The 23910-nt window shown below is 46.5% G+C and overlaps 1 protein-coding gene across 2 annotated transcripts in view; it reads left to right on the top strand.

Moving 5' to 3' along the window:
- Positions 1-23910, top strand: part of gas8 (growth arrest-specific 8) — a 59007-nt gene that overhangs the window by 19757 nt on the left and 15340 nt on the right. Inside the window, exons 1-7 of one of the 2 annotated variants that reach the window (XM_038806464.1) lie at positions 181-341; positions 4740-4832; positions 5209-5406; positions 15979-16185; positions 17845-17899; positions 19044-19249; positions 22234-22401. In XM_038806464.1, the coding sequence (XP_038662392.1) occupies positions 339-341; positions 4740-4832; positions 5209-5406; positions 15979-16185; positions 17845-17899; positions 19044-19249; positions 22234-22401 (930 nt within the window). In that variant the 5' untranslated portion in view covers positions 181-338. Of the gene's footprint in view, positions 1-180; positions 342-4739; positions 4833-5208; positions 5407-15978; positions 16186-17844; positions 17900-19043; positions 19250-22233; positions 22402-23910 lie in introns of those variants that run through there. The other variant, XM_038806463.1, reaches the window with a different exon arrangement.

Raw genomic sequence — 23910 nt, 5'->3', positions numbered from 1 at the left:
CCCCCCAGGGACAGCAGAGTGCCGCGCGCGCCCCGGGGCAAAGACGTCAGGCTCAGGCCCCTCTTCCAGTCTCGGCCCCTCCCCCGGGGGACGTTGAGTGCCCGCGCGCCGGGGGCAAAAACGTCAGGCTTAGGCCCCTCCCCCCGCGGCCTCGGCCCCTCCCCCCGCGGCCTCGGCCCCTCCCCCCAGCCTCGGCCCCTCCCCCCGGGGGACGTTGTGTGCCCCGCGCGCAGTCTCGCGGGATTGTCGTCGCCATGCCTCGGGCGCGGTTTCCATGGTGCTGCGGGTAAACCGACGGTCCCAGTCGATCGGCCCGGAGCAGCAGCGCTGTCGCCAAGATGGTGAGTGTCACTGTGGAGCCGCGGCAAAGAAAAACGCGCAGAGTGAGGCGGAGGAGCTGGAATCGGCCCTGAGCTCAGAAACCGGCCTGGACAACACATCCTGCCCCCCGACCGGCACCCCCCTCCCCATACATACAAAAATCCACTAAACAAATTAAGAAGGAATGAACTTGTATTTTATCCCATCTTTCTGGGATCCCAAAAGATTTTGACCTATGCACCAACATATTTTGGATGTTGCAAGGTTCCCACAAACAGCAAAGGGATAAATGACTTGATAATCCGTTTAGTGATGTTTGGTGAATTATACAATGCATCCGCATCCCCCAGTACTACACCCAGTTAGCATCTAGGTTATGACTTCAAGCCTCAAAGTTGAACTTGAACTTTCACCTTCCACTAATGGAGTCAAGATGGCACTTGTTGTTTCATTTTGGTAGCAATCCTCCCTTGTAAAGTGAAAATCTCAAGGGGGGGGGGGGGGGGGGGATGGCGGCAAGGTGGCTAGCACTGCTGCCTCACAGTGCAAGGGTCCCAGGTTCAATTCCAGCCTTGGGTGACTGTGGTGTTTGCACTTTCTCCCTGTGACTGCATGGGTTTCCTCTGGATGCTCCGGTTTCCTCCCACAGACGAAAGATATATAGGTTAGGTGGATTAGCCCCGCTAATTGCCTCTTAGTTTCATGGCGCCGAGGACCTGGGTTCGATCCCGGCCCCAGGTCACTGTCCGTGTGCCGTTTGCACATTCTCCCTGTGCCTGCGTGGGTCTCACCCCCACAACCCAAAAAGATGTGCAGGGGAGATGGATTGGCTACGCTAAATTGCCCCTTAATTGGAAAAAAAATAGTTGGATACTCTAAATTAAAAAATAACTAAATAAATTGCCTCCTAGTGTCCAAAGGGTAAGGTTGGGTTTGCGGGGGAGTGGAAATAAGTAGAGTGCTCTTTCGGAGGATCAGTGCAGAATGGCCTACACCGCAGTGATTCTATGAATAAGTACATTTTTTAAAAAGGTGTACAATTCTTAAATGTTACAATAAATGACATGCCTATGAATGTTAGAAGTTTAAATGTGTATTGAGATGTGTAAAATGTTCAAACACTGGAATTTACACAGTTTTAATGAGGAAAAGATTTGAACACCATAATATTTTCTGTGTCTTAATTCCTCTTAGACTTTGTTTATTTGTATCTCTTATAAAAATAATGGGCCCGATCCTCTGGCCACGCTGCGCTGGAAAACAGCTCGACGAGGCCAGTGAAAGCTGGGAGATCCCGCTCCAGGGATCTACTCGGCTCGCAACGCCTCATGAGATTCGACGCAATCTCACAAATTATTGCAAGGGGAATCAAAGAACAGGAACAGGCCCTTTGCCCCTCCAAGCCTGCGCCGACCATGCTGCCCATTTAAACTAAAATCTTCTACACTTCCAGGGTCCATATCCCTCTATTCCCATCCTATTTGTCAAGATGCCCCTTAAATGTCACTATCGTACTTGCTTCCACCACCTCCTCCGGCAGCGAGTTCCAGGCACCCACTACCCTCTGTGTAAAAAAAACTTACCACGTACATCTCCTCTAAACCTTGCCCCTCGCACCTTACACCTATGCCCCCTAGTAATTGACCCCTCTACCCTGGGAAAAAGTCTCTGACTATCCACTCTGTCTATGCCCCTCAGAAATTTGTAGACCTCTATCAGGTCGCCCCTCAACCTCCTTCGTTCCAGTGAGAACGAACCAAGTTTATTCAACCTCACCTCATAGCTAATGCCCTCCATACCAGGCAACATCTTGCTAAATCTCTTCTGCTCCCTCTCTAAAGCCTCCACATCCTTCTGGTAGTGTGGCGACCAGAATTGAACACTATACTCCAAATGTGGCCTAACTAAGGTTCTATACAGCTGCAACATGACTTACCAATTTTTATACTCAGTGCCCCGGCCAATGAAGGCAAGCATGCCTTATGCCTTCTTGACTACCTTCTCCACCTGTTTTGCCCACAATGGCCGGGATCAGTTTTTGGAAAATTAGCATATTAGGGTGAGGCCGTAAGCCTCACTCTAATGTGCAGGTTTTGCCTGGGAAACCTCGGGCGTGCGCCGTTTGGCACTGGTCCCCACAAACGGGGACCAGATGAAAGGGCACTCATGGGGATCTCCAAGGGGATCAGTGGTCCCTTTGGGCAGGGTGGTGCCCTGGCACTGCTGGTGTCACCTAGGCACCCTTGCAGTGCCAGCCGGGCACCCTGGCAATGCCACCTGGGTGCCAACCTGGAAATGCCAAGATGCCTGGATGGCACTGCCAGCAGCACTGACAGGGTGCCAGGTTGGCACTGCCATGGAGGTTTTGGGGGGCCGTGGGGGACGGTCCCATGTTGCGGCCTGGCTGAGGGAAGGTCAGGGTTTTTTTTTAATGCCTCGGAGATCGGGCCGCCATTTAAAAATGGTGTCCCGATCTCTTGTTACAATGGGGAGTTATGGTGAGTATTGCTCTCCATTGTAAAAAAAACGGGGCTATGTGCAGCCTCAGCTGCCCGTTCCCTGTTTAGGATCCCTCAATCAAAACGAGTCGCGTTGAATAGCCATGTGTTTCTCGGCACTGTGAGTGCCAGGAAACGCGTGGCTAAACGTGCTCGCTCGGGAACGTTGGTCCCTTTTGGGAAGATCGGGCCCAATATCTTGAAGCTGCCTTTTTATCTGTAATTTTCATGCATACATACAAACATACAAATTAGGAGTAGGTTATTCATACCATTGAGCCTGCTCCGCCATTCAATAAGATATGGCTGATCTGTTTGTGGCCTCTTAATGTCTTAGTGAGATTTTTAAAATTTTCTTTAAAATGTTGAGATCTTGTTACTGTAACTCTGGGGAATGATAGGTCATTTTGGTGCCCGTTTGTTGAGGTTAAAAGGCTGTCATTGAAGTTTGTAGACGAGAGTAACCTGTCGTGCGACCGCTCAGCTCATGGCCGCCACCGGAAGTCTTTGTTACTGTACCTCAATTCCCCCTTCCATCTGTATCTTAATCTTCTGGTAGAGAAACAGAGGCAAAAGTGAGCCGATTGTATGCATCATGGTACCACATAGAATAGAGTACCAACAGTGCAGAAGGAGGCCACTCAGCCCATTGAATCTTCACTGACCCTCTGTAAGAGCACCCTACCTAGGCCCACTCGCCCGCTCCATCCCCGTAACTACACCTAACATCTTTGGACACTAAGGGACAATTTAGCATGACCAATCCACCAAACGTTTTTTAAAATACCCAATTATTTTGTTCCAATTAAGGGGCAATTTAGATGGCCAATTCACCTACCCTGCACGTCTTTTGGGTTGTGGGGGTGAGACCCATGCAGACAATCCACCTAACCTTTTGGACTGTGGGAGGAAACCGGAGCACTAGGTGGAAACCCACGCAGACAGTCACCCAAGACAGGATTGAACCCTGTCCCTGTTGCTGTGACGTAGCAGTGCTAACCACTGTGCTGTCCGAAAAATTTACACGTGTCTAGAAGCATTCATGTTTAGAATGCGATAGTTCTGCTACAGTACACATTGTAAGTAAAGTCCTCACAGTCTCTGATGACCTTAGGCTGAGTTCCCCTTTGAGAAGGAGAGTTGACTGGTGGTGATTTAACCTCAAGATCACCACACTTTGGGCGAGGGAAAGGTTGAGAAGGCAGGACCTTCATACGTTCATGAGATATAGGAGCAGAATTAGGCCATTTGGCCCATCGAGTTTGCTCTGCCATTCTACCATGGCTGATATGTTCCTTGTCTGTTACCTTCAGACTAGAGCTGGATTGCAAAATTAGCCTCAGCATCTCCTCCCCAGAACACATAACCTAGGAGCAGGAGTAGGCAATTTAGCCTCCCGAGCATAAACACCTTCAGAGTTATCATGGCTGATCTCATCCTGGCCTCAACTCCTTTGTCGTGCCTGTTCTCCATCACCCCTCAACCCATTGCTAATCATGAATAACCTCAGAACAGTACAGGAATTGAACCCAGGCTTTCGGCCTCACTCTGCATCACAACTGAGCTAAACTGATCCTATTGATTGATTGATCAAAAATCAGGGTCAGCTTGCAAATGGGATGTACCTTAAGCACATTGAAAACTATTAACTAGGTGGAGTCAGGAAATTTGCAGCTCCATTTATAGTTAAAAATATTTACCCACTATTATTTTGTAAAATTATTGGCAACATTAACCAACCTGTTGCCAAAAGTATGAAAAGAAGCAAAACTGCTCAATCTAAATAGTAAGAGTGGTGATCTCAGAAAACAGTATATTCTTGGCCTGAGAGTAAACATTACCAATCCTACTGAATTTTTATTTGCTTTAATTATGTACAGCAAAAAAAATATGATACTAACAAAAGTTTTCATTTAACAGGCGCCCAAAAAGAAGAAAGGGAAAGGAGGCAAGAAGGCAAAAACACCAACTGTGATCGATGGCCTTTCTACAGATGCAATGTCCAAGGAACAGGTAAAGTTCTTCTGTTCCGTGAAAATGAAGATTATGCATGATCTATATCTGTGGTGCATTTAGTCAGCATGTTGCAAAAGGTTGGTGGTTTGAGCTCATCTAGGGATGGGTCCTTCGAATTTATTTCAAATTAATTTTCTAAAGAGCCAGAGGGGGGGAATGAGACATTGTTTTACAATTCAGTAGTAACTTCCAAAAGGGAATTGGATAAATACTTGAGGAAAAAACTGCAGTGTGGTGAGAAAAGAGCATTAATTTGATAGTTTGTTTTCATCTTTGAGCCAAATAGCTTCCAGTTCCCTATGATTCTATATGTGTAGAGTGCTTCATGGTTCTCAGGTTTCAGCTGAAAAACTAATTATTCTTTTGCACACAGTTGGAGGAACACATTGTTCGGCTGCGTGAAGAACTTGACAGAGAACGAGAAGAGCGGAACTACTTTCAACTGGAACGTGACAAAATCCACACTTTCTGGGAGATTACAAAGCGGCAGCTGGAGGAGAGGAAGTCAGAATTAAGAAACAAAGACCGAGAAATGGAGGATGCAGAGGAACGACACCAGGTGGAAATTAAGGTAATAGGCCTAATTTGGCAATATCACTGCAGGTAGGTTCTTAAACCTGTTCCACTACTCAGTTATATAATAGTTGTGAAGTAAACATACAGGGCATTCAGTTGGCTTCATGACAGGTTTGCGTCGTTGGCCAGTGTGGGGAATGAAGCCACGACCTTGGCGTTATTAGCACCTCGCTCTAACCGTGTGAGCTAACTGACCAGAGCTAGATCATAGTTGACCCTGCATAACTTGCTGCTGTTCCACAACCGTTGTCATCTTTACTCAACAAAAATCTATCCCAGTATGGTTATAAAACGGAAATAGGCTATTTGTGCTGGCTTTCTGCAAGAGCAACTCAGCTTGTCCCACTCCCGCTCTTGCGTCATGTCTTGCAATTTCTTTCTCTTCAGGTGCTTACTCAATTTCATTTTGAAAGCTCTGATTATCACTGCTTCTGTCACCCTCTCAGGTAATACACTCTGGATCTTAATCACTCCTCCTTAAAAAGATTTTTCTTCATGTCACTGTTGGTTTGTTGTCCTCTGATTTTCTTGTCAGTGGGAAGTTTCCCCCTATCTACTTGTCCAAACCCCTCATGGTTTTGAACATCTCTAAAAAAAACTTCTTTCAACTTCTCTTCTCGAAGGTAAACTATCCCAGCTTCTACAATCTGTCCATTTTACTGAAACTCCTCAAAACGGAAACTATTGTAAATCTTTGCACTCATTCACATCTTCACATCTTCCCTGAAGTGTGGTGACCAGAATTGGACACAGCACTCCAATTGAAGCTAAACCAGTGCTTTATAAAGGTTCATTGGAACCTCCTTGCTCAATCTCAATCTTTAGTCATGAAAATTCCAATTGACCAAAGATGCACAGCCGAGAGCAAGATCGATTTCCACCACAGATGATGCAAAAAAAAAAGTTTCCTGATTTCACATCTACTTAGCCTGGCTCTCTTAGAACTATAGAAAAGTTATGGTGCAGAAAGAAGCTATTCAGCCCATCATGGCTGTGCCGGCCAAAAAAAAGACTTATTTTAATCCCACTTCATGTCCCTGGTCTGTAACCTTGCAGTTACAGCACTTTAGATGCAGATCCAGATACCTTTTGATTTGGTACTGTGGTACATTTTAAATGAATTGAGCAGTTCAGCCTCAGCCACCATCTTAGATAGTGAATTCCAGATGCCCACCATCCCTGGGTGTAAACGTTTTCCTCATGTCCCCTCTAATTCTTCTACCAATCACTTTAAATCTTGCTGCCTGGTAATTGACCCCTCTCAGCTCGTGGAAACAAGCCTTTTCGTCTAGCGCCATCTAGGCCCTTCGTAATCCCGAACACTTCTTGTTCTGAATTCCTCCATTAGTTCCTTTATAATTTTAAACATCACAATTTAATGATCAGTCAGCTCTCTAAATTCAAGGAAATGCAAACTAATTGTATGCACCCTATTTAAACCCTGCTATAATTCTGGTGAATCTGCAGTGCACCTCTTCCAAAAAGTCAATATATCTTTCCTAAGCGTTGGTGCCCAACACTCGAACCAGAATTCCAACTCTCAAGATAAAGGCTACATTTTGTTTTATAAAGGCTTCTGTTAATTTAATCAGTTTAATTACTTTTTGTAATCCAGGCACATGTGTTATGTGATTGGTGTACATAGGCATTTAAATTCCTTTCGCTCCTCCACTATTCCTACCGTCTCACCACTGAAAATGGTTCCAATTTGATTTTCTCAGATTGAAAATGAATAGTCTCATTGAAAATAGACAATCTCTCACTTTCGCATTTTGAATCTCATCTGCTATAGGTTTACCCACTCACTAATTCGGCCAATGTCGTTTTGCAACATCCTGTTCCATCTACACATCTTAACTTAAGAGTTGTCTGCAAATTTGGATATAAGCTCTCTCTTCCATTATCCAAGTCATTAATCTTAATAAAGCTTGTGTTCTTTCGAAGGACCGGTGCGGACTCGATGGGCCGAAAGGCCTCCTCCTGCCCTGTAAATTCTGTGAATTCTATGATTCTCTGAAAAGTGGATGCACAGTACAAATCCCTGGTCATCAACATTTGCTACATCCTGCCAAACATCTATTTTTAAGCCATGTCACAAGGTTGCAAACCAGATTAACCAGACACGACCTATCCATTACAAATCCATGTTGAATTTATTTGATCAGTGGATATTTGTTCAGTTGTTCTGTTTCTGATGATAGATTTGAGTAACTTTGCACAATTGATGTTAAATGGGCAGGTGTGTTATTACCAAGAATCTCATTCGCTGCCTTCTTAAGTAATGGAATGGGTTGTGCAATATTCAAATCCAATGGTGCATTTCTTGAATGTCAAGCCCATTGCAAAGTGACAGCTAATACATCTGAAATTCTTCACCTATTGCTTTTATTGGGGTGAAAACCAACCTCACCTGGAAATTTGTATACATTTAGCCTCATTATTTTCTCTATTACCATTTTGTTTACTTGCGGGACTGTCATATGAGGAGAGATTGACAAGGTTGGGATTGTACTCGCTAGAGTTCAGAAGAATGAGGGGGGATCTCATAAAGACTTATAAAATTTTAACGGGACTAGACAGGGTAAATGCAGGGCAGATGTTACCAATGATGGGTGTGTCCAGAACCAGGGGTCACTGTCTGAGGATTCAGAGTAAACCATTTCGGACAGAGATAAGGAGACATTTCTTCACACAAAGAGTGGTGAGCCTGTGGAATTCATTACCACAGGAAGTAGTTGATGCTAAAACTTTGAATTTATTCAAGAGACGGCTGGATATAGCACTTGGGGAGAATGGGATCAAAGGCTATGGGGAGAAAGCAGGATTAGGCGATTGAGTTGGATGATCAGCCATGATCGTGATAAATGGCAGAGCAGGCTCCACCTGCTCCTAACTTCTATGTATCTATGTATTCAATCCACTAACTTCCTCCTTTTAACTTAGTGTATTTTGGTACTCTTGTACTGTCAATATTTTACCCACTTCCTCCACTGTGAAAATGATACTGTACCCATTTAACAAGTCTGCTATCTCTTTATTATCTGCAATAGTCTCGCCTCCTTCTGCTTCCTTTTTTAACATTTTTAAAATTCTCCTTTTTTACATTTTCTCCCAAATTTACACCCAACAATAAACAATAATCAGTAATGAATGTAACGTCAATACCCATATCAATAACGATCCCATCCTCCCACCAAACCCCCAAACATTAGCCCGCATGTTAACATAAACAAATGACAAAGAGGAATCAGGAATCATCCTTAGTCACCATTAACACATACAGTCTCTCTCTCTCTCTCTCTCTCTCTCTCTCTTCCCCCCCCGCCCCCACTCATGCTCGATGTGATCAAATTCTCGAAAGTGCATAATGAATAACGCCCATGAATTGTAGAATCCCTCCATCCTTCCCCTCAGTTCAAATTTGACCTTTTCAAGCATCAAGAATTCCAGCAGGTCCCCCTGCCACACCAGAGCACAGGGCTGAGAGGTTGATCTCCACCCGAACAGGATCTGCCTTCGGGCGATCAACCAGGCCAAGGCTACAACATCTGCCTCCGTACCCGTTTCCAACCCCGGCATCCCCAATATAGCCATCCGAGGGCCTGGATCCAGTTTCACATGCACCACTTTAGAGATTACACTAAACACCTCCTTCCAGTAATCCTCCAGCTTTGGACAGGACCAAAACATATGAACGTGGTTTGTGGGCCCCCCCACTCCGCAACATTCACATACATCTTCTACCCCCTCAAAGATTCGGTTCATCCTCATCCTTGTAAGGTGCTCTCTATACACCACCTTCAGCTGTATCAGCCTCAGCCTCGCACACGAGGTGCAGGCGTTCACCCTCCGGAGCACCTCACACCAGAACCCCTCCTCCATACCCTCTCCCAACTCTTCCTTCCACTTTGCCATCATCCCTTCTTGCAGCGCCTTCTCCTCCTCCAAAATAGCCCCGTAAACCACCGATACTACCCCCTTCTCCAGTCCCCCTGTCGTCAGCACCTCCTCCAGCAATGTGGAAGCCGGCTCTACTGGGAAGCTCTGTATCTCCTTTCCGGCAAAGTCTCGAACCTGCATGAATCTAAATATTTCCCTCTGCTCCAGCCCATATGCTCCCAGCTCCTTCAATCCTGCAAAACGACCCCAGGAAACATCTTTTAGTGTCCTAATTCCTTTCTCCTCCCGTCTCCAAAAATTTCCATCCCACTTCCGTCGCTCAAATCTATGGTTCCCCCGAATCAGCATTTCCTTTGACACTACCCGCAACCCGAAGTGCTGTTGAAACTGCCTCCAAATTCTCAACTAAGCTATTACTATCGGACTCCCTGAGTATCTCCCCGGGGCTGTTAGGAGTGGTGCAGTCGCTAGCGCCTTCAATCCCTACCCCCTACCCAAACTCTCCTCCATTCTGACCCATTGGGAGTCAACCCCTCTGTCCCATCTCCGTACCTTCTCAACATTCACGGCCAGAATAATATATCAGGTTCGGAAGACCCAAACCCCATGCCTGCCTTCCTCTCTGTAGTAGCACCTTTTTAATTCTGGCCACCTTCCCTCCCCATATGAACGACACTGCCTTCTGTTTCTGATATGTTCATATTCCAATTCACCACTTTAAAAAAATTTGGTTAAAAAAACATTCATGTCCTTTGCAAATTGTCTTAGTTTTGTACTAGTTTTGTATCATTCTAAAAATACTTCTTTGAATTATCCCCACAGTTTCTTAATGGCTAAACCTAAAGATAGTTCAGCCCCGTTTAGTACGGTAAATTTATTTCTTCTTTATTTGAGGTTTGTCAAACTCGAACTGGAAACCTTTGCTTGAAATGAAAAAAAAGAAACGAAAATCACTTATTGTCACAAGTAGGCTTCAAATGAAGTTACTGTGAAAAGCCCCTAGTCGCCGCATTCTGGCACCTGCTCGGGGCGGCTGGTACGGGTCTCTTCCCTCTCCTTGAACCAAGCATCAAATTCAATCATATCGTGGCCACTATTTGCAAGATGCTTTCTTCACACCACATTGTTAACTAATTCTGGTTTCATTACTGTTCACTAAATCCAGCATGGTCTTCTTTCCTCTTTGTTTTAAGATAGATTATTACAGAAAACTGTCCAAAACACATTTTAGAAATTAAATGCTTACTTAATTTTTACTTTAAAAATTTTTTTTTCCAATTAAAGGGCCATTTAGCATGGCAAATCCACCAACCCTGTACATCTGTGGGTTGTGGGAGCACAACCCACGCAGACACGGGGAGAATGTGCAAACTCCACACCGACAGTGACCCGGGGCCAGGATCAAATTCAGGTCCTCAGCGCCGTGAGGCAGCAGTGCTAACCACTGCACAACTGTGTCGCACTAATTCAATGGTTACTTCAGATGCTCTGGGCGCGATTCTCCGCACCCGCGAAAAGTCGCGAAACTGTCGTAAAAAACGGGCGCGTTTTACGACGGTCGGGAAGGGTCCATTTCCCGACGTATTCACTTCCGGGAAATGGGCTAGTAACGCGGCCGCGTCAATCACGTGCGCGATGACGACGGAACGCGGCGATGACACGATCACGCCCACGTGACGCCGCCCGATGCCGTAAAAAGGCGCGGGTGAGCACAGAATCTGTCGGCCATGATGTCGGAGTCCAGGAGAGCTGCACCTCGTTTTGTGGAGGCCGATGTCGAGACTCTGCTCGATGCTGTCGAGCAGAGGAGGGGCATCCTCCGCCCGCGGAGAGGGCATCGCCAACCTGCCAGCGCGGTACGCCAGGCCTGGCGTGAGGTGGCCGCTGCCGTCAGTGCTGTGGGGCAGAACCCTCGCTCTGCAGAGCAGTGCCGGAAAAAGCTACACGACCTCACCAGGGCTGCCAGGGTAAGTGCCAAGAAGGTGCCCCCTGGTCACAACCATCTCCCCCCCCCCCCCCCCCCCCCTTTTACCTAATCACCCACCTCCCCCCCCTGGCACGGGGGGTGGAGGGGGATTGGGCCAGAGTTATTTGAGGATGGTTCACAAAGTTGTCACAGACCCAGCGCTCTGGCCCCGTGGAGAGATGCAATCGTCTTATGACAACTTGACCCCCAAACTGTGCCAGTATCTGAACGGACTGCTGATACCTGCCGTATTGTAATGATCTACCTATGTACCCTCCCCCAACAGGCCAAGTCCGCTCACAACAACCGTGAGCGGCACAAGACTGGAGGGGGTTCGCCCAACCTGCACCCCCTCACCACCTTTGAGCAGAGGGCACTGGACCTTGTTGGGGGGTCTGCCACCCGGGATGTCGCGCTATGCGAGGTTGGCGGAGCTGCAACAAGTGAGACAACCCTCCTTGACAAACACCCACCCCTCCCCCATCCTCTGTCCCATCACACACCCTGCCCACTGGGACACCTCCCCCATCCTCTGTCCCTTCACACACCCTGCCCACTGGGATACCTCCCCCATCCTCTGTCCCTTCGCACACCCTGCCCACTGGGATACCTCCCCCCATCCTCTGTCCCTTCACACGCTGCCCACTGGTACCGTCCAGCGGCCTGCCGAGCAAATCTAAATAACCCGTCTCATTCTCTTCCCTAGGACGTGATGCCGAACGACCAGGGCCGTCTGGCTGCAGACGGACACAGGCATCTGCCGCCACCTCACCCGGGGCCGCACGACAGAGGGTGCCCGATCAGCGGGGAGCCCCATCCTCCCCAACCCAATCTGCGGATCAGGACGCCCAGAGGGTGGCGAGACCACAAGCCACGGAAATGGCCAGGGATAACCCTCCGGACTCTGAGCGGCCCCACACCATTGAGGAGGGGCTAAATTGTGAAAACATCGGGCTTGCGGCACTGCTATCTCCCACAACATCCATCATCCCAGAGACACTCACCCCGGCGGGCCTATTTAGTGATGAGTCTCCTGGGTCACAGTCTGGTTTGCACATCACAGCTGAGCAGGTACAGCAGGTGGAGGTCGGAGCAACCGAGGGCCCGGACTCGCGGAGGCCAGACCAGGCCCAGGATGCAGCTGGCTCCCAGACGTTTTCGGAGTTCCTGGAGTTTCTCAACCCACCCGCACAGCCGATGCCTCAAGAAACCCAGGGAGACAACGACGGGATGAGGGCTTCCTTCCCGACTCTGCAGACGCTGTTAGAGGAGTCGAACCGCGTCCACGAGCAGGGAGTGGTGCCGCTCATGGCAGAGACCCAGTCCGACACCGCACGGGTGGCATCCGCGGTGGAGGCAATGGGTCAGGTGATGCAAGGCATTGGGGTTCATATGCACGCGTCATCCTCGGCCCTGGACAGGGTTGCCCTCTCACAGGCAGCCGGGGGGGACGTCCCTCAAACATCGCAGGGGTGAACGACTGCGCCAGTATGTAGGAGTCATGCACACTCCCTGGGAACCTTGCAGAGACGTTCATGATCCTCATGTAAGGGTCGCATACCACCTGGATATTCATGGAGTATGTCCCCCTTCTGTTTGTGAACACATCCCTGTCCCCTGCAGGCGGGTGCATGGGGACGTGAACACAATCGATTGCCCCCTGCACCCTCGGTATCCCGGCCATGCTGGCAAATCCACGAGCTCGTGAGTCTTGACTTGCTTGGTCCTCGGGAAAGGTGATGTAGCGGTCCGCGATGGCATAGAGGGCGTCGGTCACATCCCGGATACACCTGTGGACCAATGACTGGGAGATCCCGGAGAGGTCCCCGCTCGGAGACTGGAAGGAGCCGGTAGCATAGAAGTTAAGAGCGACCGTCACCTTGATGGCAACCGGGATCGCGTGTCCTCCCCCCGTTCCACGTGGGACGAGGTGCGACAGGAGTTGGCAGATATGTATCACCGTCTGCCTACTCAGCCGGAGTCTCCTCCTGCAGATGATGTCCGTCATTGTTAGGAAAGAGACCCGGACACGGTACACCCTCTGCTTTGGTCGTCGCCTCTGGCACCGTGGCTGCACCCTCACTCTCTCCTCTTCCTCTTCCTCCTCCCCATGCTGCTCGACGACTGGCAACTCCTCGGCCCTTCCCTCTGCTGCTGCAGCTGGCCCTGCATCCACTGCGGGTTGTGGGTGTGGATGCTGCTGCATCGCCAAATGCAGTGCAGCGGCCCCAACCACTGCGCAGAACATAGGCGTTCTGTTCACATACATTGTGCTAACCTACAGAAGGGTGGTGGGGGCAGAGAAACGGGACATGTTAGACGGAGGTTAGTCGACACCTCGGCAGCCGCCTGCCACGGGATACCTGTGTGTCCCGGTGGCCTGATCGCGTTGCTGCCACGCGGGCAGCCTCACCCCTGGTCACTTTCTGCATCCAACGGCCAGTAAACTATGTCCTCCTCACGGGTGCGCCAGTGGCCTGTGGCCGTAAGCCACAGGGCAACCAGTGGCCGTGTCCTCGTGACCGGCACGCCATGGCATGGTGGCAGACATTTTGTTACGGGGTTGGACGGCTCACTCGCTCATTCTCTACCTAACCCCCCCCACTCCCACTCCCCACCCGTCTCCCCCGCTCCCCCCCCGTCTCCCCCACTCCCCCCCCCCGTGCCCCCCATCTCCTCCACTGCCCCCTCCGTCTCCCCCACTGCCCCCCCCGTCCCCCCCACTGCCCCCCCCCCCCCCCCCGTCCCCCCCACTGCCCCCTCCGTCTCCCCCACTGACCCCGCTTTGGACCCCCTCTCCCGTTCTCAGGGATGCCTTCTCCGTTGTGGCCAGACTCGAGCGGTGCGCTGAGCGGTGCGCTCACCTCCTCCAAGCTGTCGTCAGCCAGCACGACTGGTTGACGAACTTAAATAGCAGGTGTGTTTCACGCCGTGCAAACAGGGCGCGATGATGTCAGGACTTTGGCCCATCCGGGACGGTGAATAGCGGGGGGGGGCTATTAGTGGCGAATCTGGTCGTGTCGGGGGCGTGAAGGAGGCGTTTGTCGGGAATGGCGACTCCGAGATTTTGCGGGGTTCGGAGAATAGCGGGAGGGCGTCGGAACAGCGTCGCCGTAAAAATTTACGACCCCCGCTATTCTCCGCACCGTCGTGAGTGCGGAGAATCGCGCCCTATGTCTCCCACATCATGGAAATGATCTCTTATTCCAAAAAAAAATTTATATTCTGGGTTATAGGACTGTCATGCGAGACAGGGGAGAGCGTAAAAGAGGAGACAATGGGCTCGATCCAACAAAATCCCATAGCGAGTGCATTTAGCCGTGTGTTTCCTGATGCTTGCAGTGCCAAGAAACACGTGGCTAAATAACGCAAGCCATATTGTATAAGGTGCCTCCGGGGGGAATGCATGTCCGAGGCCACTAATAGCCCCATTTTGTTTACTGAGGATCTCTACTTGCCGAAACTCCGCAGTGTAGCGAGAGGTCGGGAAGCCATTTTTAAATGCCTTTTTTAAAGCAGTGCCAGGGCACCACCCTGCCATACGGCATGCAGCTAGGGGCCTCTGATCACCAGGGAGACCCCAGATGCTCCATCCCAGGCAACATTCTGGTGAATCAACTCTGCACCCTCTCCAGTGAAATCACATCCTTCCTATAGTGAGGTGATCAGAATTGCACACAGTACTCCAGCTGTGGCCTAACCAAGGTTTTGTGCAGCTCCAACATAACCTCCGTGCTCTTATAATCTATGCCATGACTGATAAAGGCAAATGTCTCGTATGCCTTCCTAACTACCCTATTAACCTGCCCTGCTGCCTTCAAGGATTTGTGCACAAGTACCCAAAGGCCCCTCTGTTCCTCTGAGCTTCCTCGTGTCCTGTCATTCAATGAGTACCCCTTGTCTTGTTACTCCTTCCAAAGTGCATCACCTCCATTTTTCAGGGTTAAATTCCATCTGCCACTGACCTCCCATCTGATCAACCTGTCTATATCTTCCTGCAAACTGAGACCTTCTTCCTCACTCACTGTTAACCACCGTGCCAATCTTTAGAACCCCTGAAAAGACGATGGAGGCAGAGGTAAATAGATTTTTGGTAAACAAGGAGGAAATGAGTTGTCAGGGGTAGGCTGGATGCTACTATCAACCATGATCTTATTATATGGCGGAGCAGGCGCGAGGGGCCAAATGGCCTACTCCTGCTCCTTGTTTGTATGTTCGCGGGACACTAAAGAGTCACCCTATCTTCAGTTTGCATTGGTATATCTTTCTTTGATTTATTGCAAATATTTTTACAAGTTCCAGACCAATTTTGATGAGTATCTTTCCACATACCCCAATGTGCATTCTTGAGAATAAATAACTCACTAGTTGGGTGGCCTGAGTTGTGTATCGTTTAAGAGAAAATTTTCACAACAAGGTCCAAGCTTTTGACATGAAGTGGTTCATTATGAATGGGTGAATTTTTAGAAACGGACCTAATAGACTAAAAGCAAATCGTTTCTTAGAAATGTCAATTTTTCCTTTATTTTGCATTTTGTCCCAAGATGTTGGACACTGTCAGAACTACTTATTTATAATCCATCAGAGATGGGGCAAAAATACACTGCTGATCAAGTAGGTTCATCGGGAAATCTTTTTCACCAAATAGGAGTTTTTTTAAAACTGGAAATTACGATAGTTTGTATTTTCTTCTTTCCACAGGTCTACAAGCAGAAAGTCAAACATTTGTTGTATGAACATCAGAATAACCTTGCTGAATTGAAGGCAGAAAATACAGTAGCCATGAAACTCGACCAAAAAGAGCATCGTGACCAGGAGAATGATATTCGAAATGATATCAGAAACCTGAAGGTGCAACTGAAGGAACAAGAGCTTTCCAATGAAAACATGGTGAAAACCTTGAAACTGGTACGTTTATGTAGGGGCAAAGATGAAGTCAGGTTAACAGAAGGTGCTTGTCTTTAAAATTGGGCGATCACACTAACATAGGAAAGCGATGGCCTATTTGAATGGCAAAACTTCAATGTGCACTATTCTTGAAAACGGCACTGTAATCTCCAGTGGCTGAAGCTGCTTGGAGCCTGCTTCAAAATAGTTCCTGCAGGCCTCAGCGTAGTCAAACAGCATCAGATTCAGGTAGGCCTCACCCCCATTTTTACTGCACTAGCTGCCATAAAGCATGTACATTTGAAGGGCTCAGCGAAACTGACAAGCCAGGGGGATGGTAAGGATCCAACGTAAGTGGATGGGATTTGGATGGCCTGGAGGGTGGGGTCCGGGGATGCTGAATAACATGGCAAAAGTTACAGGAGGTTTCATTTCTTGTAACTTTATCTGAGTAACTAATAACATAACCCTGGCAGAGCCACCCATAGTTAGCGATTTAAATTGCTTTGTTAGATGGTTCCCAGCATAGCGCAAATGTCCTGGGGAACTTCCGGGAGGGAACTTCTTTGGGGTTTTCCCAAATCTGATGCTGGGGAGCCAGGATGTTATGGGCCATTACCAACATCAATTTCAGAAAGATATGGTCCCGCACATCAGCCTAATTTCTTTTTTGGCATGTGTGTATTGCTGGTAAGGCTAGCATTTAATGCCCATCTCTAATTACCCTTGAAATGGTGGGAAAAAAAATTTGTGCCAAAAGATAGATGGCAGACTATTGGAGTGGGGGAGGTATCAGAGTGTGATTCCCTTGCCTTTGGAGTTCCATAAGGGACAATTTTGGGGTCACTGTACTTTTGATTTTTCCAAATGATTTTGACAAAGTATTGTCATGGTGTGTAAGATTAAAATTTTGCTATGTATTGTGGAACTAAATTCTGAAAGTTATTTTGCTGAGCAGAGTATTTGAGAACTAGGAACCCAGTTTAAGTTCAAGAGTGTGAAAAGAAAAGAAATAGGAATTATTTGTTTTGCTGAAAAAATATTTGATTCATTAGGAAGTCGATAGAAAAATGGAATGCATTATCAACGGGATGATGAAACAGAAGACACAGCAGGTTTAAAGATGGACTAGATTAATCTCTGCTAGCAGTTAAGACTCAGAGCTATTAGTTCTAGCATCACAATTAGGAAAGAAATGGAAGATTTGGACACGTAGCCAGAATGGACCAATAATCGCCTGCCCAAAACGTTTCTGTTACACTGTTTATTTTGATGGTGGGTGGTGGGGGCGCTTCGTCCCATATTTTGATTCTTCTGTGCTAAGTACCATTCCTTCAGTAAGCTACAGGAGTTCATATGCTTTCTATTTTAATAATACTCCAGTATACTGTCCCACAAGTTTATTGGATGCCGAAAGATCAAGTGAAGATAGTTACATGAAATAGATTAACTGAAATCTATTTACACTGATGCAATTCGTAGATAAAATGAGAATATTGAAAACCAGGAAATCGGAATTAGAAGGAGAAAATGCTGGAACCCCCCCCCCACACAAGAAGTCCATTAGTAAGTGTAGACCCTTTACCCGAATCCATGGCAAGGCTATCAATGTGTGTAGGCCCATCATCAAGATTCCCATGAATTTTTAATTAAGACCTTTTTTTTCATATTCACGAACAGAAAAATGATGAAGAGATTACAAGATTGTGGAATGACTTTGAGAGACAAACACAAGGTTAGTCTGGCTTTTGTCAGTAGGAAGATTTTGAAATTAAAACTGCTATAATCAAAGCTTTCAATCCTGACTCTCACTAAATACAAAGACTTATTTGAAAAACTGAGGCATGTGTTTTAAATTGCCAGTGGAAGAGGAGGAATTTTGTTAGTATAATTGAAAGCTTCCATGGCAAAAGACTAGAATATGTAAGGAATATCCAAAAATAGATTGATCAGCACATTTTGGAGTATTCAATGCCACTTGGGCCAGATGATAAACAGTTTTGGACTTAATTGGGTGTAGCGTTCATCATGCTTGCTGCACAAAGTTTTAGCTGTAGTGCAGCCCAGAACGTTAGCTTTCATTTATTTTTTGTGAATTTGTAAGGAGCAGGAGTGATTCTTTGGGCTCCACAAAAACTAGTGACATTGCAGCTGGGTCATTCCCATCTGAGGAGATCCACCTTAAACCAAAATGAATTCCACTATTCAGACTTCCTTTGAATAGAATCCATAAAAAGGAGAAAAGCATGAAATTTGATAAACCTTTCTGTGCTTTCTAGCCTTTTCTAATTAATGTTTTTAGAACTTTTAGGACCACACTGCTGTTGGAAACATGACGTGGCAAGACTTCACTCTGCCAACATGTCAGATAATCTGACCCTGTCCCAAATTCCAAGAATGGGGTCATTGAGATAGGTGGAGTGCGATTGTGGAGGCAGAAAATGTGAGCCTCCTCGAGGAGGAGACAGAAAATTATAGCGACAACTTTCTTCCTCTGATAGAGGGAGCTTGGGTCTTCTCATTTTTCACTCATCTCTTCAGCCTCTTTATTAATGTTTCCCACAGGAAAACCAATGCTAACTCTGTTAGAAAATGAATTTCATCACGTTATGAAGGATCTGCCCAAGATTCCAAGTTTAATTCTTTCCTGCCTACTTCTCTGTGCAGCCCCCCTCCCGCCAACCCCCGAACAAAGCATCCAGGGAATTTCACGTTCTATTGTCAGAAGTCATGTAGCAATTTTTAAAACTGAATTATTCAATTTCAAAAGTGAAAACCAGAGGTTATTTCCTTTTGCTCTAGGTAATGCAGTGTGTGCATGACTGATTAGTTTCATTTTCTGTGAGAAAATCTTCTAATTGGACCTTCACCATCCTCAGATATCGAAGCTAAGTATCAAAGGAAGATGGATGTGCTGCGAGATGAAATGGAATTGAAAAGAAAAACAGAAATTCATGAAATTGAAGAAAGAAAGAATGGTCAGATCAACGCATTAATGAAAAACCATGAAAAAGCGTTCAGCGATATTAAAAATTACTACAATGACATTACTCTTAACAACCTTGCACTCATTAACTCATTGAAGGTTAGGATATTCCATGTTATTAAACGGATATGCTTTAGATGTTGGTGTATAGGTGCAAGTAAAATCACATGTCTCACAACTGCTGAGTGAAATAATCGCTGAGTTTCTACAAGGGGACTTAACACTATGGTGGGTTACTATACTGTTGTGTCAGCTCTGGATTTTGAGTTTAAATCAAACTCAGTTGTTTCTTCATTGTGGTAGTTTTAAGCATCTGCAATAAATAGATTTAGACAGTTTGGGCTCACTTTGTAGGGATCTGATTTCTGGGGCTTGAGGCTGCTCGCCATTGTCAGAGAATTTTCAAGTTTGCACAGGGAGGGGGCAAAATATACGAATCAAAATTATTCTCTGTGTGGCTGCTTCCAGACTTTCCTATCCTGCATTCCTTTCATTCCACCCTTCTTAGACCCAGTAGAAGCTTTGCTCGTTGAGACCATTTAGCTATACTACAACTTCAGCTGGACATGTTTGAATCTTTTATTTTCCAGCAGTGACATGTTTAAAAAATATATATTTATTTTATTGGAAGATTTTCATTTTAAGGCAAACATATCACCCACATAATCCAAATCCGACTATACAGTTGCTTCTGCCACAATAACAGAAATAGATAAATATAATACATCTTCAACATAGACACTATGCAATTAAACTATATACTTGTGGTAGGCATCTTGCCAGAGTGATTAATATTTAGTTTTTGACAGGTATGGTAGATTTATGGTTAAGTAAAGAAAGAGAGGGTGGCATGTGGTGCAGTGGTTAGCACTGGGCCTGCGGCACTGAGGACCCGGGTTCGAATCCCGGCCCTGGGTCACTATCTGTGTGGAGTTTACACATTCTCCCCATGTCTGCGTGGGTTTCACCCCCACAACCCAAAGGTGTGCTGGTTAGGTGGATTGGCCAAGCTAAATTGCCCATTAATTGGAAACAAAATAATAATTTGGTACTCTAAATTTATTAAAGAAAACGTAAAGAAAGAGAGAAAAAGAAAAAAAAGGGGGAAAAACCCAGATGTCACCTGAACAGTATGGCCAACCCCCTTGCCCTTGTGTTGAAGCACACCTGATATGTCTGACCAACCCAGCTTTTCTCTCTTGGGTGTGTCTGCTGAAGAAAGACTACATCGGCCCTCAGGTTTTTGAGATGGAGACCTTGGATATTTTCACTAATTAGTTGAGTCCCCTCATGTTCCAGGAGACCACCCTTTGTCCCCCTCCTGCAGGGTCAGCCATACTTACCTCGTGGATGTGCCCTTGCACGCCCGGTTTCCTTTTGTTCATGGCCCATCCAAGGTGGCCACCATCTCCTTCCCCTTTCTAGCCAACTGAACATGCGACCCGCTGTGACCAGCTTTCTATGCTTTTTCCTCCCACAGCCCCCCTGAGCCCCTCTGCTCCTGCACACCATCTGATGGGGGTTCCCCCCCCCCCCCCCCCCCCCCTCCCCAATGTCCTGTGGAGTTGGCCATACTTACTTTATGGATGCACCCTTACATACCCAGTTTTCCTTTGTTCATGGCCAACCCAAGATGGCCACTGTCTCCTTCCTCTTTCCAACTAACTCCACATGTTACCCGTTGTGGCCAGCTTTCTATCCTTTTCCCTCCCCTAACCCCCACCCCCCCCCCCCCCCCCCCGAACCCCTCTGCTCCTGCAGTTTTCCTTTCCTTTTCCCTGCTTCCCCATTACCCCCCCCCACCCCTTGCCTGATCCCCTTCCCTTGCCTCTCACTCCTTGCCCACTTAACTTTCTGCTGTACTTCTGCCAAGCGTTACCTCCCTCTCGGGAGATAAACTCTGCCTGGCACTTGGCCAGGTCGGCTCCAATGTCCTGATTAATGCAGATGGGTGTGTCCTTCCCATTTACATGATCGCATGCTCCTCACCCATTTCAGAACCCGTTTCTTGTTCTGGAATTGTGGAGTTTCACTATTATTGACTTAGGTTTATGTCTGAGCGACCTGTGGGCCCTGTCCACCTCTGGGGGCTCAATAAAGCCATCCTCCCCAACCAGATTTCCAAGCATCCTCGAAACAAATTCTGTTGGGTTCTTACCCTGTGTCCTCCCGTAGCCCAATGATTCACAGGTTCTTTCGACGGGATCTGTTTTCTTGGTTGTCTACCTTCCCCTTTAGCGCCTTCTGGGTCATCGGCAACCTTGCGAACTCGGCTTCAAGCAAGGCGATTCGCTTGTCCTGGTCAGAGGCTGTTTTTTCCAGATCCTGTAGCATCGCTTCTAGGCCCTCCAGTCTCTGCTCTGCTCTGTCTACTGCTCCCTTTATGGGGGTCAGTGCTTTTATCGCCTCTTGTTTTTGAAGCTCTGCGGAGATAAACTCCATCAACCTTTCCGTCGACGACTGGTTTGGCGTTGGTGGTTTTGATAGGTCCGCCATGTTCAGATCCGGTTCGCCTGGCAGGTCTCCCTGTCCTGGAGTTGGCGTTTTCCTGCTGATTCGTCGGATCTCAATCGGTTGAGTATCAAGTGGGGGGGTTCAGTTGGGGAACGTTTCCGTACTCTTGGTACCCGTTTGATGGGTTGAAAAGATCTAACGCGAAGTTCCCAGGAGGGTGCCACCTTTCATGTGACCGCTCAGCTCACACCCAGAGGTCCAGCACTGACATTCTTACATTCTGACATTATTCTTACCAAAACATATCCTACATGTTTATTATGGAAACAAGATAGCTGATATCTTTTGCGTTTGTGAAGATGTTAGTTATGCGAATCCTTAGTGCCATCAGTATTAACAATAATCTTTGTGTTGGTGCTGAGTAAAATAATTAAGTGGCTACTGAACTTTTTACAATGCACAAAATGTTCGCACCTTGTATTCCTTCACATAATAGATATTAATAAGTACATGAAGATGTATAATACAGTTCTTCTTGTGATTGATTTACTCCATATTTACATTTGAACTTTGTGGATAGAGTTTACAATAGCTAGCCATGATTTTCAGATTTTGCTGTCATTTCTCAGGAACAAGTGGAAGACATGAAGTTAAGAGAAGAACGGGTGGAAAAAGAAATGGCTGAGGTTCAGTTTCATAATAAGCGCCTGACAGAACCACTGCAGAAGGCACGGGAAGAGGTGGCAAAACTTACTAAACAATTGTCCAACTATGAGCAAGATAAAGGTTTTCTTTCAGTAAGTATCTTATTGAAATAAGTATCTTAGCAGTTAAATGATGCATACACTAGCTGGAATTTACTTTGCTTTGTTGGTTTCAGCCTTGTTTTGGTTATGTGAACAATAGATTTATTGATTTATGTTGGTTGTAACTTTCATTTGTATGTATGCTGACATAAGACATGTTACGATAAGGTGAAGTGGAGTAGAATGGCTCCCCTCTTTTCCCACTCCTTAACAATATGCTTTCCAATTTGGGATGTGTTTAACTGAGTTTAACTGACTGTAAAATTTCCTCGCAAGTTGATAAAAGAAAAAAAAACCCAATCTAAGTAAAAATAATATCAATATGTTCTGAGGCATGCTCTCACTTGTATTCAAGGGTTCATACATACCTGTGCAGGTTACAAAGTGGGAGAACAGGTAAAGTGGTTTTAAAAGTCCGTGGCGCACCATTTTGTAGATTGATGGCTTGGTGGTTTCATTTTATTTTTTTATTTTTTTCAATAAATTTAGAGTTCCAAATTGTTTTTTCCAATTAAGGGGCAATTTAGCATGGCCAACTCACCCTACCCTGCACATCTTTTTTGGGTTGTGGGTTGAGACCCACGCAGACACGGAGAGAATGTGCAAACTCCGCATGGACAGTGACCCAGGTCCGGGACCGAACCCGGGTCCTCGGTGCCATGAGGCAGCAGTGCTAACCACTGCACCACCATGCTGCCCCTTTTATCAGTGGTCTCAGAGTGGGCTTGTTGGTCTCTTGATTCAGCATCAATATAATTTAAAGATGTTGACAGACTATTTTCTAGAGACAGCAGCTGCTGGGTTAATTCTTATAACACTGTCTGTGACATATGGATGGCCATATAACAGGCAAGGCTTGAGCTTTCAGGATGGATAAAGCAAGAGAATGTACCCACCCAGGGGTCAAGCTCCTTCAGTGTCTCTCCTTCTGTTCAATGGCCTGGGGAAAAGCAGTTTCTTACACAAAAAGAGGGGATGTTAGTTGACTCATCACATGATCCCTGTTCACAACTGACCAGTTACCCAAAAATGGTGAACAAGTTAATTCCAAGTCCATGGTTCAGGCACGATTAGATTGTGACTGAGTGAGTTCCTTTCTCAGCCACAGTTCTATTGTCCAAAGTCATTTTCTCCAATGGCTTGCTCTCCTAGTTGAATGCATGGGTGATTGTCTGGTTTGGTGAATGGGTCAGGAGATGACCATTCATACTCCTTTTCTTTTTGTAACAATATTTTAACTGCAGTATAATTTTAGTAACCACTAAAATAATTAATTTATACATGTAGTATCACTAGTAGCTGTTGTATCAATTCTAGCAACCATCGTAATAGTTTAGCAACTGCAGTATCATTAATAACAATGGCTTTATAACAGCAGTAATCCATAAAGTTTGTCCAACTGCTCTGACAAAACTAGAGATTTTTTAATTAAATGCCTGGAGAAAGTCCATGTCTGTTTAAACTAAAAACATGTACAAATTTTTAATTTTCAACTAATTA

The sequence above is a fragment of the Scyliorhinus canicula genome, chromosome 9, assembly GCF_902713615.1.
Source record: "Scyliorhinus canicula chromosome 9, sScyCan1.1, whole genome shotgun sequence".
Classification (NCBI taxonomy): Eukaryota; Metazoa; Chordata; class Chondrichthyes; order Carcharhiniformes; family Scyliorhinidae; genus Scyliorhinus; species Scyliorhinus canicula.
The sequence above is the reverse complement of the archived record's forward strand: the minus strand, read 5'-3'. Positions and strand labels throughout refer to the sequence as shown.